This window comes from Cylas formicarius, unplaced genomic scaffold (genome assembly GCF_029955315.1).
Source record: "Cylas formicarius isolate icCylForm1 unplaced genomic scaffold, icCylForm1.1 PGA_scaffold_3__17_contigs__length_32017465, whole genome shotgun sequence".
Lineage (NCBI taxonomy): Eukaryota > Metazoa > Arthropoda > Insecta > Coleoptera > Brentidae > Cylas > Cylas formicarius.
Genome location: NW_026844326.1, coordinates 29,478,884 through 29,494,319, shown reverse-complemented (window position 1 = coordinate 29,494,319; position 15,436 = coordinate 29,478,884). Strand labels below are relative to the sequence as shown.

The window sequence follows — 15,436 nt, the reverse complement described above, 5'->3', positions numbered from 1 at the left end:
CGGAACATGACAAACTAACCTAAGCATCGAGATTCTGTGGATAGCATTGCACGTGACACATTGATTCTTGTCCGCTGCCCACAGAATCCGAGTTTTTCAACGTTTAAAACTTGTTTTCGGTCAAATTGTTTTAATATTAGATATTAGTGAATAGATAGTGTCTTTTAGTGATATAATATTCTTTTTGTGACCAACACGGGTGTTAATCCTAGACGTATTAATGTTGAACTCTGGTAGTAACTCGCCGAATGATCCTAGCAATGTTGGCCAATAGAAGTAAAGAAGAAGAAGAACCTACGTATCAACTGTGGTACTGTCGTTAGTGACATCTCCAACCAACCTAACAATAATACTGCACCCATTGACAGAGCACGTAACATAGAAATTAATTATATTGTTCTCATTTTAAAAACAAATAATCCAGAGGCGGTAATCTACAAGTAGGAGAATAATTAAAGTCGACGCTTGGATATATAAGTTTTATTTAGAAACTAAGGTGATCGTGTGTAACGTCAGGATAATCGTAATAGTTATTCCGCGGCGCTTGGGCGTATCCTGTTGCATAGCTACGATATCTGTCCAAGAAGTCGTCACGTTTCCCGTAACTCGTCGGATAGATGGCGCCACCGTACTCCAAACGGTTAGTATATGGCGCACTGTCGTCGAAAAACCAAAACAAAAACAATATCGCGCCTCCGACGAGCAGGAAAACGACGCCAGGTAGCAGGAATCGCCTGAAAAACTGATTCTTCCTCAACGTCTGAAAGATATGGTTAACGCTCTCCAATATCTTGACCAGCACGAGAGGGATGGTGCCTAGCGATCCCAGGTTCCCGAGAATCTTCTGGATCGGGCTGTACGAGTCTCCGTAACTGTTGGTTATTTCTGTGATCGAATTGCCCAAAAGATGGCCGACGACATCGGGAAGAGACGCCAAAACCTTATCGAGTATACTCAGCAGGATCTGGGTGAAAATGTCCTGGTGCTTGGCCGTTTTTTTGAGCGAAGAATCTGAGGCGGCTGGGACGGCGGAGTAACTATTGACATTTCCGTAGACGTTCGCTGGGGTCGGAATGGGGAAGGGATAGATCGCGTTGTTGTTGTAGTACGAACTAACCGATCTGGGTATGGCGCTTCTAGCCTCTGCGCGTAGAAAACATTTAGTTGAAATAACTGCGACTAACCAGCCTACCTAACTGTGTCTTTAGCGCGTCGAGTTTCGCCTGGAGTTCCGCGACGTTGCCGCTTCTTTCTGCCCCGGGCGGTGTAGAGTTTTCTTTGAGGTAGTTTTGGAAAAACGCGGCAACCTGGCTGAGAGGGTCCGGTTCGGCTGAAAAATCAAGTTCTCCGCCACGTTAACTTGGTTTTGAAATGATAAATACTTTAAGGAAATTTAAAAAACGTACTTTTCCTAAAGTTAGTATGTTATGTTGGTAGGACTGACTAGAGAGTGTTATAACCGTCTTTATTCTTTGGTTATGAAATTTCGATTATGTTGTGGTTATGTTTCTCTGGCTGTGCTTCCAATAATTTATCACATGCGGTAAAAGAGATGGAGGATGTGTTATGTTTTTGTTAAGTATTATGTCTGTCCGCAAATTAGATAACTGAGAGAGGTGATTCGTGACTACAAGTAATGTTCAAATGTTCAAAATTTTTGTCAGCAATTAAAATGTAAAGAAGAAGCAAAACGATCTCTGTTTCTGTCAAGCATCAAATGCACAAACAGGTTAGAAACGATTATTTTCTTAAAAATTGGAGTTGAGTTGTGGTGGTGACAATTTGCTTTGAAAAGGGCAGAAAAAATAAAATTGCGATTTGTTAAGATAGACGTAATGTAAGATGAGATGTATAATGATGACTTAGACGTCATGGATGTAATCCGCGATCAAATAAGAACTAAAAGTTCAGATTTTCATGAAATTATTTATATTCACATGAAAATTGTTTCGACGACACCGTGTCTTTATCAAATGTAATATTTACAAACTACCTGCTACTATATACGAGTATAGCGAAAAATGACAATAAAACCTCAATTAATGTTGTGAGAATTTAAGTTTAATAATGGAGAGGTATTTCAATCTAATTGACCGTTAAGCAATACACTTGAATGTCTCATTTTGTTAATGATCATTGCTTCCAATAAATTTAGTTTTCTACTTTTTCTGGCTGTATGTAAAATAGCGAAATTGTCGTCAAAAATCTGTTTTTCTGTGTTTAAGTGTGTAGCATAATTAGAATCTATACTGTTGTTTTTAAACGCTGTTTGTCCAATAGGAATTTTAGGACAAGATCCGCATTTCAACCTGTAGACACCTGAGTTTTGAGATTTTGGACATTTCGTTTTATTGTTTTTTAAAAATTTTCCTTTGTGTTGTGTTGTTAGCTCAAATCATCCTTATACAAACAAAATGGCTGCATTTTACTCTTTGATCACAGGCTTCTTATTATGCCACTCTCAACAGAACATTACAACAAACGACTTGACATCATTAAACAAATTGCAGTGAGCAACGGCTACAATCCGTCCATTATCTTCATAATAGACAACCATAGTTTCATCTTCCGTCACAATAGTTTGCATCACCCACCCACAGAGTTCCAAAAAAGACCGCGCACACTCGACACGGCGTTGTTTTTGAATAGCCGAAAGGTTTTTAGGAACCCATCTTGCACTAACCTTATGCATACCTAAATAATCATGCAGGATTCGACGAACACTTGTATCAGACAGCTTAGTAATTGCTGAAATTTACTTGACCTTTAAACGTCGATCACTCAATGCCACCTCTTCCACAATCGCAACAATATCTTCCGTTATGATCTCCACTGGTCGACCAGTTCTTGAATCATCTTCAAGGGACTCCTGCCACACTCAAAAACGTTTTGCCTATTCTTTCACTACAGAATACGAAGGAGAACTTTGGAAGTACACACCATCTAGTCTTTCTTTAATAATTTTAGGTGCTAACCGTTCTTTTGTCAAAAACTTCATTACTGCTCTAAACTCAATTTGTGTTATTTGCGACATTTTGATGCAAGACTTCTTTTTTTTTCGTTGGCTACTAAGATATATATTTAAAACAAGACAAAGTTTTATCATGATACTGGAGCTGCATCTATGTCATCAAGTAAAATCCACTTCAGTTCAATCTTTAATCAACAGTTGATTAACAGGTTCTTAGGGTGTTTATTGGTGAACACGGACATGAGCCAATATCGAAAAAAATTCTATTATCCATGATAAAAAGAAAGAGGCTTCAACAATAACATGTAACAACTTACCGATTCTCGTTCTTGGCTCCTGTCGTTCGTCGGGCGCTTCTCTTCTTCTTCTCGCTTTGGGCGGGCTAACATAAGCTGGGCCACCCGCCCCGTCCGCCGATGCTTTTTGATCGTAGCCACCCCCGTTTTGACCTCCGTCGTATGACGGCTGGTTGATCGCGCTGATTACGTTCTTCAGTTCGTAGATTTTCTGCTCCAAATTGGCGATCGTCTCCTTGTCTTCCGGCTTCTGACTATAGTCGGCCCGGCTCAAACCCTTGATGACGTTCTCCAGGTTGCCTATTTGCTGTTTCAGATCGGCTATGACGGCGTAGTTGTCGTTCGCCTTCTGAACAGTGTACGATGATTGATCCAGGCCTGATCCAGTATAACCTTTCGGGCCGTAGTCAGCGCTCTGCTGACCTCCCGGATAATCTGGTGCCTTGTCCGGCATAGGCGGAAAAAACTGGGGGTTGTAATTCGCGGCGGCGACGTCACCGTACGACGCCGGCTTCGTAGCTAACGATGACGCAGCTGCGTAGTTAGAACCGGGGTAAAAAAACGGTTTCTGGACGTCGGAAGTCTGAGGTTTGAAGTACGCTGGTTTAGGACCGCCATTTATGTTGCCATAAGAGTTTTCAGTGGCGTACGGGGGCGGTGGACCGACGAAAGGCCCTTTATACTGCGGCGGGTTGTAATAATTAGAGCCGTAGGGCGTTTTGAAACGACTCGAATCGTATGCCGGATATGCTCCGTAGCCGCTGGATTGGGAGTCGTAAGGGGGCAACGAATAGGGATTGACTCTGTTATAGCTGCCGGATAGTAGGGCGAGATATTGCCGGTCCGCGCCGGCTCCGTAGCCTCGCGGGAACGGGGGCGGAGCTACGTCGTAGCCGCCGTAGTCGTAGTCGCGGTACGGTCCCAATGGCTTACCGTAGACCGACTCCGCTGAAAATCCAGGGCCGTACCCGCTTTTGGACATCATCTGACTCAACTGGAACCATTGTTCCGGAGAAAATTGCGGTTTTTGCGCACCTGAAACTGAAAAAAATTGTGTAGCACCGGTTAACTTTTCTTTTAGAGAGGCTAAGTTCCCCGTGGCATTAAAAAAGGCAGCGATAGCCGGGATCCCTAGCGGGGGGGGAGACAGGCATTTGATGTCTAATTACCGGTTTGCTCAAAAATCTTCGACAGATGATCAAATTTATATTCTTTAAATGGCAATAATAAATACTCCCTGTTATACTCAACCAGCCAATGTAGGTTTCTTATGGTTTATATAGTTTTTTTGGATTTATGACCATTTGTTTGTCAAAAATGCTTCGTGTTTAATGCCCTATTTTTTTGACGCCGTTTCCAATAGCTAAAATTTTATTACACAAGTTAGACGTCATATTAAACTTCTCACTGAGTTTAAAAAAAGACAGAAAAGTAGTACTTAAAAAGGTACTTATTAATAATTTAGCAAAAAATGCTACTTGCTACAGGTGAATATCTAGATTGCAACTTCTCCGAGCTAATGGCTTAATTATCTATTTAATGTTACCATATTTATTTTTTTTATGCTTCTCAATAACTAAATATATATGTCAAACCTTCACAAATGGTATGGTGCCACCTCCGCATGAGGCATGAGAAGAAGAAGTCTCATTCGCAACGCACTCGGGAATCCCATTTGCAAGATAGATTTTAATCTTTACGTTATCGGAGGACAAGACGCCGCAGAAACTATTCGTGCTGATGCTGAAACTGTTTGTATAGCACTTCAATTCTAAGAAGTGCTAGACTTACATACAGCAACAGGATAGACATTTTGAAGAATTAAGTTAATAAAATAAAGTATAAATATGTAAACAACAATAAAATCAAAAATAAAGGGGTCTCATTTAAATGGTCTTTAAAATTTCAGCCGAGCAACACACTCTCAAGCTATGGTAGTTATGGAAGGAAAGATAAGGAAAAATAAAACTGGCTAATGTGATAAAAACAAAACAAACATCATTTACACAAACCAACAATAAAATTGATAAGAACCCCATCGAAGAACAATATTAGCTGGGAAAAGTTAAAAAACAACATCCAAGAAGGAGCGCTTGGTAATTTGAAAAATAACACCACATAAAGACAAACCGAACAAGACGCCATGGTTTACCAAAGAAATTAAAGAATCGTGCAAAAAGAAAAAACAGGCATGCTTAGAACAGAAAATGGCACAAACCACAGAATCGTATGAAAAATAGAAAAAAATACGTAATGAAACTAACTCTCTTGTAAGACGGACCAAAAAAAGACAAGACGTAGAAATTGCACTTCAAAAAGATGATTTAAATTTAAAATCAGCACAGCAATTACAAACATTAATAAAGGAAATCATGTTTTATCATAAAATACCAGACGAATAGCGTGTTAGCACTACAATTTTACTTTTCATAAAAGGACACAAAAAATACCATCAAATCACGGGGGGATAAATCTACACGACGTTCAAATTAACAACTAAAAACAAGGATTCAGGTCTGGAAGATCTTATACAGACGCTGCATTCATACTAAGGCAACGAACCAGCCTAGATATGTGTTTAATTTTATCCTGGCTTGGGGTATTCAGCGCATTGCTTAATGATGCGCATGATGTGTAATAAATAAAATTCAATTTGAGCTTTTAACCGCGTGACGCAACCATCTCACTAGCTATTCCCGCCTGCTGTGGGACCCCGTTCTGAGTCAGCAGCTTGGTCAGCATGGCTTGAAAGTCCTGCGCCTCGTTTTTGCCCCTTACTGGTGCCAAGGCCGAGTCATCGTCGGGCCTGAGCCTATTGATGGCAGCCTGCAGGCTTTGGAGCTCGGCCTCGACGTCGTCATCGTCCGCCTTGCTCTGCGGCTGGTTGAGAGCGATAAGGGCCTACAAATTAAAACTTAATCTCTGCACCCGCTCCCCACCTATGTCAATCAACCTGCGCAAGTTTGGTCGACGGGTCGCTCTTCGCCGTCATTTTCCGTATCGCCTTGGCCAACTCCTCGCGCTCCTTCTTCTTTTTCACCTCCGCCTCCAGTTCCAATATCTTCGATTTCAAATCGTCCTCGTCAGTTTTCTTCTTCTTGCTTTGCTCGAGCAGGTTCAGCAGTTTGTCGACGTCGACGTCGTCCCCGCTGGCCCTCTCCAGGTGATCCCCGCGTTCCGCTTGGCGAGTGGAAGCCATTTTCGGAGGCAAACTCTTCGGTCTGTGCACCGCGCCCACCACAGGATCCGCAGAGGTGTTTCGGTTTCCCGATTTCTCGTACAAACTCATCAGCATCACCTTCAAGAAGCCCAGCTCGCGCTTCTGACTATCGAGCTCTTCCTCGATGGTCTCCTCTTTACGTTGCTCCTGCACCAGCATCTCGTGGGTGCGATTCAACGCTTCCGCGGTCCTCTTCAGGTCGTTCTTGATCGTTTCGATCTCAATCCGCGCCTCGGTAGGTTCCTTTCGCTGCGTTTCGTTCTTCTTCGAGCCGTCGACGCCCAAAAGCTGCAGCAACGTCTGGATCTCTCGCTTGGTCTTTGGATCCGCGTTGACATCGTTGGATTTGCGTTCGAGCGCCTGCAGGAGCTCCTGCTGGTCCCGCAGGAGCGCGACGACCTCGTTCAGCCTTTGCACTTCGGTTTTCAGCTCGAACAGCCGCCGTTTTTCAAGCTCGTACTCTCTTTGGTTCTGCGCAGCGCAAGGTTCACTTTGGGCGGGTTCCCGGGAGACGGCCATACGTTTTTTGCGGTTGAGGAGGGGCGGGAACGATTGAATGGCGACCGGGGATGTCGGAGGAGTGATCGTGTCCTCCCAGGTGGTTTCCTTGACGGTGCTGGAGGTTAATGGAACCTAAAACCATCAAAAATAGTACTTGGTATTCGGAGAAGGTTGATAGTATCGTGCGTTCAATTTATTTTAATTTTAATTGGCTGTAACATTTTTGTTGTTCTCAAGGTGAACAAAAAAACAAAATGTAGCCTTAGTAGTCAAGTTTTTTTCCAAGTGACGTATAAAACAAAAAACTATCGATTTTCTGACATATAAGCTTACATCATATATTTTTAAATGGTAAAGTCTGTTCATAGATATAAGAAAGTGACTAACTGATACGAATTAAAGAAAGACCCGTGCAAGCTGTAAGAATGAAATATGGCCGAACAGGTCCGTACTTTGCTTAGAATTTAATTATTTGGGGTTTTGTTAGGAAAGATACTAAACAATATTTATTTATTTATGTTTATGTTTGTACGTTCAAGCTTTGTAGAACCTCAATTAATTGCTTTTTAGTATAATCTTCGTGAAAATAAATGTCCTTATTATACACGCAGTTTTGTATTGTTGCTTTTGTGTCACATGAGGAAGGGGTTTTAGTCAACTGTCTACTGTGATAACTTGCATTGTACATTACAATTACGCTATTTGGAGGAATGTTTGGAACTAGTTTGTTTTTAAACCAACTTTCAAATAAATCAGCGGTGGTGTCTTCATGGTAATCCAGTAAAGAATCTTTAATATTTTTCGCAGCAGAGAAAGTCCATTTGGAATCCAACCATCTTTAGAGCCAGCATGCAAAATAGTTATAATTTTACCTCTCTTTGATGGCACGCTTGTTTTATACTTATCAGTTGAGTCAACCCAACCCTTTTCCAGGGTATCATAAGTGTCGAACCAGGTTTCATCCAAGTAAATAATTGGCCTTTGTTGTTCTCTGTAATTCCTAATTTTTTCTAGATATTCCAGTCGCCATTTACGAATCCTAAAAGATTGACGAGTGTCAGTGCGAGCCGCTTACTCCCACTCCGCTGGTCGTGTTGGAGGAGGGGGACCAGGAGAAGATGAAACCGGTGAAGATCGCGCCGAAACCGATAGCAGCGCCGCCGCCGGCGGTGGCGTTCCCCAATATCCAGATATGTCAGAAAATTGATAGTGTTTTGTTTGACACGTCACTTGGAAAAAAACTTGGCTACTAACCTTAGATTTTGTTTTTTTGTTTACGTTCATACCTTTATAAACAAAAAAGTTACAGCCAATAAAAATGTTATCAAGATAAATTGAACACACGGTACATCTGAAAATGTAAATAATTACCTGGTTGTTTTGCTTGTGGATGGTGTTAGAGGAGTCGGCAGAGTCCCATCGGTAGTCGACATCTGGAAAAAAAATCTTACTTTAACTGGTAGATTTCAGATAAGTTTGAGATCCATTTGCTACTCATCTTCGATTCATTGAAAGTTAAGACTTTTGAAAGATTTTTTTTTTTACCAAAGCAGTTGGGTTTATTCGAGAATCAAGGATCATTTGTTAAACTAAAATAGTACGAAAAGAGAAAAATCCCTTGCATTTACCGTTTTTTGATGTGATCCATAATAAGGCCTGTAGGAATTGCAATAATACAAAACTTACATTCTCTCTCTTCTCAGAAACGTGGGTTCTAAGGGATGGGACTGAATTGTCAGGTGATAAGCAGTTTTCAGTATAAATCTTCCATGGTATACAGTGTGTCCAAGATAAGCATGTCTACTTTGGATATTCGAGAAGATGTTGATAGCGAAGACAAACATTTTTGGAAGACCAGCTATAAATCTTAAGCAGTGTGATGCGTTTATGAAACCAGAAATAAACCCTACAAGAAAAAGTAAATAATGTATTGTTAGCTGTAAGTGAAAATCCGGAAACATATCTTAGAAAAATAGAACTGGAGTCGGAAAACATACTGCCTATTTTATTTTGTGAACAAAAATTTCACCCGTTATACTCTAAGCGCTCAGACCTGGTGATGAAGAAAGACGAAGACCATATTGCTAATGGTATACTAGGAAGTATCCAGATGGTCGGAAAGTATGGGGACAAGTAATGGAATTTTTAACTGGCGAATTGGCTATTATTTAATTGACGTGTAATTAAAATCTTTCAAGGTATCTTGTAGACCTCGAGAAGTGGCAAAGGAAAAGTGACCTGTGTGATATTTTGTCGAATATCTCGCTCACTCTGTATGACGGAGGGAAACTGTAAATAGAAAATTATATCTCCCGACACATTTTACGATACTGTTTAAACCAAATCATCTCATCATTCGCCGTTTTTCATTTACGACCAAATAATTTGCCCACAAAAACGGAAATTTTCAGGATCTTTTAGACTTTAGAGATTTTTCTTCATAATTAAAACACCCTGCATTTAATCGAAAAAAACGCGTGAAACATAAGTTATAGCTCTGGATCTCCCGCGTTTCAGGGTGCCGATCGGTTGAATAGATTTTGAGAATCGCCTTACCTTATTAATATATAAATACTTTTTGATAAAACTTTACTTTTTGAACACACCTCGTACGTTGAATTCTGTGACGCCGTGTAATAAACGCTTACCGTTGTCGAAAGTGCCAGCCGACGCAGCGGCCACCTGCTTGAAGAAATCCATGCTGAAATTTTCAGCGTCCTCAACGATTTTGTTAAAATCCGTCCTCAAGGTCATCAGATTCTTGCTCAGCTCTTTCTTGTCGAAAGGTTCCCTCGCAGAGGCTATCCGAGAAAAGAGCGAGATCGCCAAAACGGTCACCTTTAGCACCAAACCCTTCATTTTTTCAATCTAAATAATATTTAACACCGACTGTCCCATGCGTACGTTGACGGGTCGAAAATTTGCACACAGCGAGCATTATGCCTCGACCGAAGTTGGAAATCGACCTTAGTCAGCAGTTTACGGCGGCGGACCTACATATTTTTCGTTTTTAATAACATTTCGGATATACAGAGAGGCTTCCTGACCGAGATCTAATTAGTTATTTTGCTATAAAACACTGGGGTGAGAAATAGTTTAATCGTTTAGGAGATTGGCTTACGGTACAAATCCAAAATGTTGGCTACTTATGTGAGCAAACATGAACTACCTATATAAAATATTTTTGGCTATGCGGTGTTGCCAGATATACTCTTAACGTACATCAACTTTCGTTTTTTAAACGGAACGCCCTGTATATTACTAAATTTTTAGATTCTGCGAAATGTTCTGGAGCTTTTTTAGGTAACATGTACACCGTGTGCGAAATAAAGCGATCCACTATACCATCTGGGATAGGAGATGCGAAAAAAAGTTTCGTCAAAAGCTTGTTGGACTTTCCTGAAGATTTAAATTATAATAATTTTGTTGATACGGAGTGTATCATTAAACAAATCGTACAACGGCTACAATCCGTCTATTATCGTTAAAATTATAAATAAATAACAAATTCGGACAACAGTAAACTCTATTTATCTGAAACCTAATACAGAACACGAACAATTTAAAACAATTGCATACATAGGAGAACCCAGTGAAAAAATTTCAGAACATTTATCAAAAATTTTTAAAAAACAATAAAACGAACTGTCTAAAATCTCAAAAATTAGGTGTCTACAGGTTGAAATGCGGATCATATATTAAAATTTATATTGGACAAGCAGGTAGTTCCTTCAAGAAACGCATTAACGAACATAAAAAAAACAATAGTCTAGATTCTAATTATTCTAATACACACTTAAACTCAGAAAAACACATTTTAGACGATAATTTTGATATTTTACATACAGCCACAAATAGTAGAAAATTAAATTGATTGGAATCCATGGAGATTAAAAAAATGAGTCACTCAAATGTATTGCTTAACGATCAATTAGATTTAAATACCTCTCCCACAATAACATTAATTAAGGTTTAAATTGAAGTCTTGCGTCAAATAGTTTTTTATTGACAGCATTTTAAACAAGACGTGTCCGAAAAAATGTCGCAAATAACGCAAATTGGGTATAGAGCAGTCATAAAGTTTTTGACAAAAGAAGGGTTAGCACCTAAAATTATTAAAGAAAGGCTGGATGGTGTGTACGGCCAGAGTTCTCCTTCGTATTCTGTAGTGAAAGAATAAGTAAAACTTTTTTGATTGGGGTAGAAGTCCCTTGAAGATGATTCAAGAACTTGTCGACCAGTGGAGCTCATAACGGAAGATATTGTTGCGATTGTGGAAGAGGCATTGAGTGGTCGACGTTTAAAGGTCAAGGAAATCTCCGAAATTACTAAGCTTTCTGATACAAGTGTTCGTTGAATCCTGCATGATCATTTAGGTATGCATAAGGTTAGTGCAAGATGGGTTCCTAAAACCCTTTCGGCTATTCAAAAACCTCGCCGTGTCGAGTGTGCGCGATCTTTTTTGGAACTCTGTGGGTCGGAACCGAAGCCTGGGATAGAAACTATTGTGACGGGAGATGAAACTATGGTTCTCTATTATGACCCTCTATCGAAAAAAGAATCAATGGAGTGGCATCGTAAGGGTGAAGCACCTCCAAGAAAATTCAGAGTCTGCCAGTCAACAAAAAAAGCGATGGCCACGATCTTCTGGGATTGTGAAGGAATTCTTTTGATAGATTTTAAAGAAACTAATACCACTGTTAATGGTAAATATTACGCAACAGTATTACATAAATTGCGAGACTGCATACGTGTAAAACGTCGCGGAAAACTGACCGGAGGCGTGCGTCTTTTGCATGATAATGCATCTGCTGGTGTTGCCATTTTAGAGTGTGGGTTCCAACAGATAGATCATCCTCCCTACAGTCCAGATATGGCCCCCAGCGACTTAGTGGACGGCGGTTTAACGACGAAGTTGAGTTAAAAGACAAACCAAAAGACTTCTTACTTCTTCTTTTACTTTTACTTCTGACCCACTTTAGATATTTCAATGAAATTTCTCACGCATGTACTACATGTAAAGTAAAATGTAAAATAAAAATGATTCCTACGTCCTGCAATCATTTCTAAAGAAATTTAATTTCTTGATTTTTTTCAATCCCATGTGTGGTTTTCGCTTAAAAAAAAGCCTCCTCTCTGCATGGTCATGATGACAGCGTGCAGAGAATTATTATTCTTTGTTCTATTAAAACACTTAAAAAAATCGAAGTACAAATACGAAGCACTTAAACTCTTAAATTATGGACACAAATTTGAGGTTTAAATCCCATGTCAGCAAATGCATACAGAAAGGTTATGCCAATTTAATCAGCCTTAAGCCATTTCAACCATGTGAACCCCACATATGGATAGATGAAAAGATTCCAACAGAATTCAGAAAATTCAATAAGCATGTCAGTTCCAAGAATTGAACCCTGTGGCACACACTTCTTTCTGACTTTGATTAGGATAGGCACCCCGATATATCGGGTACGACTGGGAAAAGTAATTTTGTTGTAGGCGTTTGTATATTTTCCGCGTCCGTAAAATATTTTAAAGACAACTGCAGCACATGTTCCGCAAAATTTGGTCTAATTTGCTAATCGCCCCGTATATAATAGCAACGCGTCCGCCCCTGTATACGTCCGTTTCCGCGTCTGCCCCTTTTCGCAGTGTAAAAAATCCATGCGTGAGCCCATAATAATATCGACGTCATGCGCTTTCGCCATCGGCTTCCGGCAAGGATTGGACTAACGGCCGCCAGAGGGCGCACGATAAGACAAGGCGCAAGCGCCGAATCGAGCGTCGACATACATGCCGCGAGCCCGCGAAGGAGACGCAAGACCTTTAGGTCGTTGGGGTGGGGGTCGGCATGAAACCTCGGAGGGGAAGGATCAGATGGTCCGTGGCGAGGATTTGATGGATGTTTTGGATAGAAATAGAGACACACCGCTTGCAAATTAAAAACGTTTTGGGAGGTTTTCACTTTTTTTTTCTTCGACAGAGGCACGTAATTTAGCAATTCGGTTTTCACGTTCATATAACTGAAATACTTATTATTGGGAATGATATAAATTATAATATGAGTTTTGGATTTAAATTATATTTTAGTTACAATGTGCATTATTTTTCCAACAGTTTTATTAATACGTATTTTGTTTTGGAAATTTTTCTGTAATACAGCAGAGTCATTTTAATTAAGTTAATGTCTATGAAGAAAAATACTTTATCACGGTGTTAACAAACATTTTTTTAAATAATATTGATTCGGGTTGGCTCAAGTTGGAGGACCGATATAAAGTTCAGTTAGCCGCCTTTGATTTTTACTAAACTCCAATTAGAGCCCGTCGTACTTGTTTGATATATTTTGCAGAGGAAATGATATTCATAATCGAGGCACCCGTCATTGTTTAAGATATTCCGTTCCTAGACACACTTTCCCGAGATCTTTTAGCTATAACGCACTTATTTAATGAAATACCTTGTGCTATAACGTCCCTCCCCACAATAAAGTCCTTCAAAAAAGCGTTAATATTGGTTTTCTACTCCCGTACGGCGGGAGGGGGATCATTTTGAACGGGACAACATTTATTTTGCTGAATAAATGAATACTTTTTGATAAATTTTTCATAGAAACATCCACGGGCTACTGCAACACTTTTTATAGAAGTTCTGGATTTCTAATGCGTCGTTTTTGGTTAACTCAAACTTGCCAACCTTTCGCCAATCATCCTGTTGGCTTCTTCAGAGCTTGACTGAAACTGGCTCGAATTTTACTCTGTACCCTGTACACAAGTTTTATATATCCGTGTTTTGCTTTCGTTACTTAAGTATTTATTCCTCCATATCATGGTTTGATATCCTAGATGCTACTATTGTTTGCATTTTTACTTCTTGTTTCAGGTTCTTATTGCTCGTGATGTTAACCCCTAGATACGTAAAAGACATAACCTACTCCACACTTTGATTATAAATTGCCAGTTTGCATCTTCTGGGTTATCTCGCTATTGTCAAGGATTGTGTCTTCTGTGTCGATATGATCATATTGAATTTTCCTGCAGCTGTTTCGAATCTGTGTAGTAGTTTTTGTAGATTATCCTCATTTTCCGATATCACAACCGCATCATCAGCGTTGCAAACTGTCTTAAAAACTCATGTTTTCCCATTCTGTATCCTCTGCCTGCAGTTTGGACTTTTTTTTATTATTGCGTCCATTATAATGTTGAAGAGTATTGGACTGACTCCTTGTCTGATGCCTGTTGATACTGGTATTTTACTGGAGAGTTCGTTGTTTACCCCTACATACGTGCTATTTCCGCTGTTCATGTCCCGAATGATGTTTGTTGTCCTTTGGTTTACGTCTCGTTCTTTTAGCAGCTCAATGACGTCACGTAATCTCACTCTATCAAATGCTTTTGTTAAATCTATGACCTTTTCGGCAATCTGTCTTAAAATTAATATAGCTCTATGGTCGATCTATTTTGTCTGAATCCCTGCTGTTCTTCGCTCATACCACTACTTGAGACTTCTTCTGTAATAATTTTTGTTAATAATTTTGAAGTCGTGTTTAGGAGGCTGATCCATCTATAGTTATTTGGTTCTTTCTTTTCCCATTTTTTGAAAAGAGGGATCGTTATGCTTACTTTCCATTCCTCTGGTACTTTTCTCTGGTCGTATATCTTATTAAACAGGACATGCGTTTGGTCTATTAATTCATTGCCACCATATTTAAGAAGCTCGTTATTAATATTATCCAGCCCTGATGATTTCCTCTTTTTCATCTTGCGTATTGTTGCTTCAATTTTGTCTTTTGATATAAATTGTTGTTGGGTGTTTTCTCTTTCCCCAGATATATTTTCCTGTTCCCATTTTTTTAACGTTATTGTTTGCGTGTGAATGTATTAATTGATTGGCCTTTTAAGGTTCCTTATCATATTCCATATCTCATTTTGTCCTCCATATAATAGGTGTTCCATGTCTGATGGGCATTTCTCCCAGAATTGTATCTTTGTAGTTTGGATTTTGGATATTTGTCCTATTAATCACGACTTTGTAATCAGCATATGTGATTGTTTGACTTCTAAATTGAAGATATGCTTTCCTTTTTTCTTCTGCAAGTGATTGGATTTCGTGTGTGAACCATGGCTTCGTGTTGGGCTTTCCGTTTTGGTTCACCTTTCGCTTGCCTAGTGCCTCTTCTGCAGCTGTCATTATATTAGTGCGTAATCTTTTCCATGCTAGCTCTACGGTGTCATCTTTCAAGATCTTGTTTTCACTTATTGTCTTCCTTATTCTTTGTTGGTTTATTGGGTTTTCCTTTGTACGCAGTTGATGAAAATCCATTCATCAAAATAAATAACAACTAAAAACATGACAATTGTTTCGACAACACCGTGTCTTTATCAAATGTAATATTTACAAACCACCTGCTACTATATATACTGAAAAATGACCATTAAACCTTAATTA

General features: G+C 39.6%; 1 protein-coding gene across 1 annotated transcript; it reads right to left on the bottom strand.

Moving 5' to 3' along the window:
- Nucleotides 1–473: 473 nt before the first annotated feature.
- On the bottom strand, nucleotides 474–10,119 carry LOC132699450 (uncharacterized). The gene is made up of 7 exons (XM_060666167.1): nucleotides 9,637–10,119; nucleotides 8,360–8,421; nucleotides 6,221–7,120; nucleotides 5,955–6,168; nucleotides 3,289–4,308; nucleotides 1,198–1,330; nucleotides 474–1,143 (listed from the first exon to the last, which is right to left on the bottom strand). Exons 1-7 carry the CDS (start codon nucleotides 9,845–9,847, stop codon nucleotides 1,137–1,139), a joined length of 2,547 nt encoding a protein of 848 aa, XP_060522150.1. The 5' UTR covers nucleotides 9,848–10,119; the 3' UTR covers nucleotides 474–1,136.
- Between the last annotated feature and the right edge of the window lie 5,317 nt (nucleotides 10,120–15,436).

Coding starts and splice junctions, on each gene's coding strand:
- LOC132699450 (XM_060666167.1), bottom strand. CDS start 9,847: ATGAAGGGTTTGGTGCTAAAGGTGACCGTTTTGGCGATCTCGCTCTTT. Junction 7,121..8,359: donor TCCACAAGCAAAACAACCAG/GTAATTATTTAC, acceptor TGATGGTTTTAG/GTTCCATTAACCTCCAGCAC. Junction 4,309..5,954: donor ACAGCAGGCGGGAATAGCTA/GTGAGATGGTTG, acceptor AATTTTTTTCAG/TTTCAGGTGCGCAAAAACCG.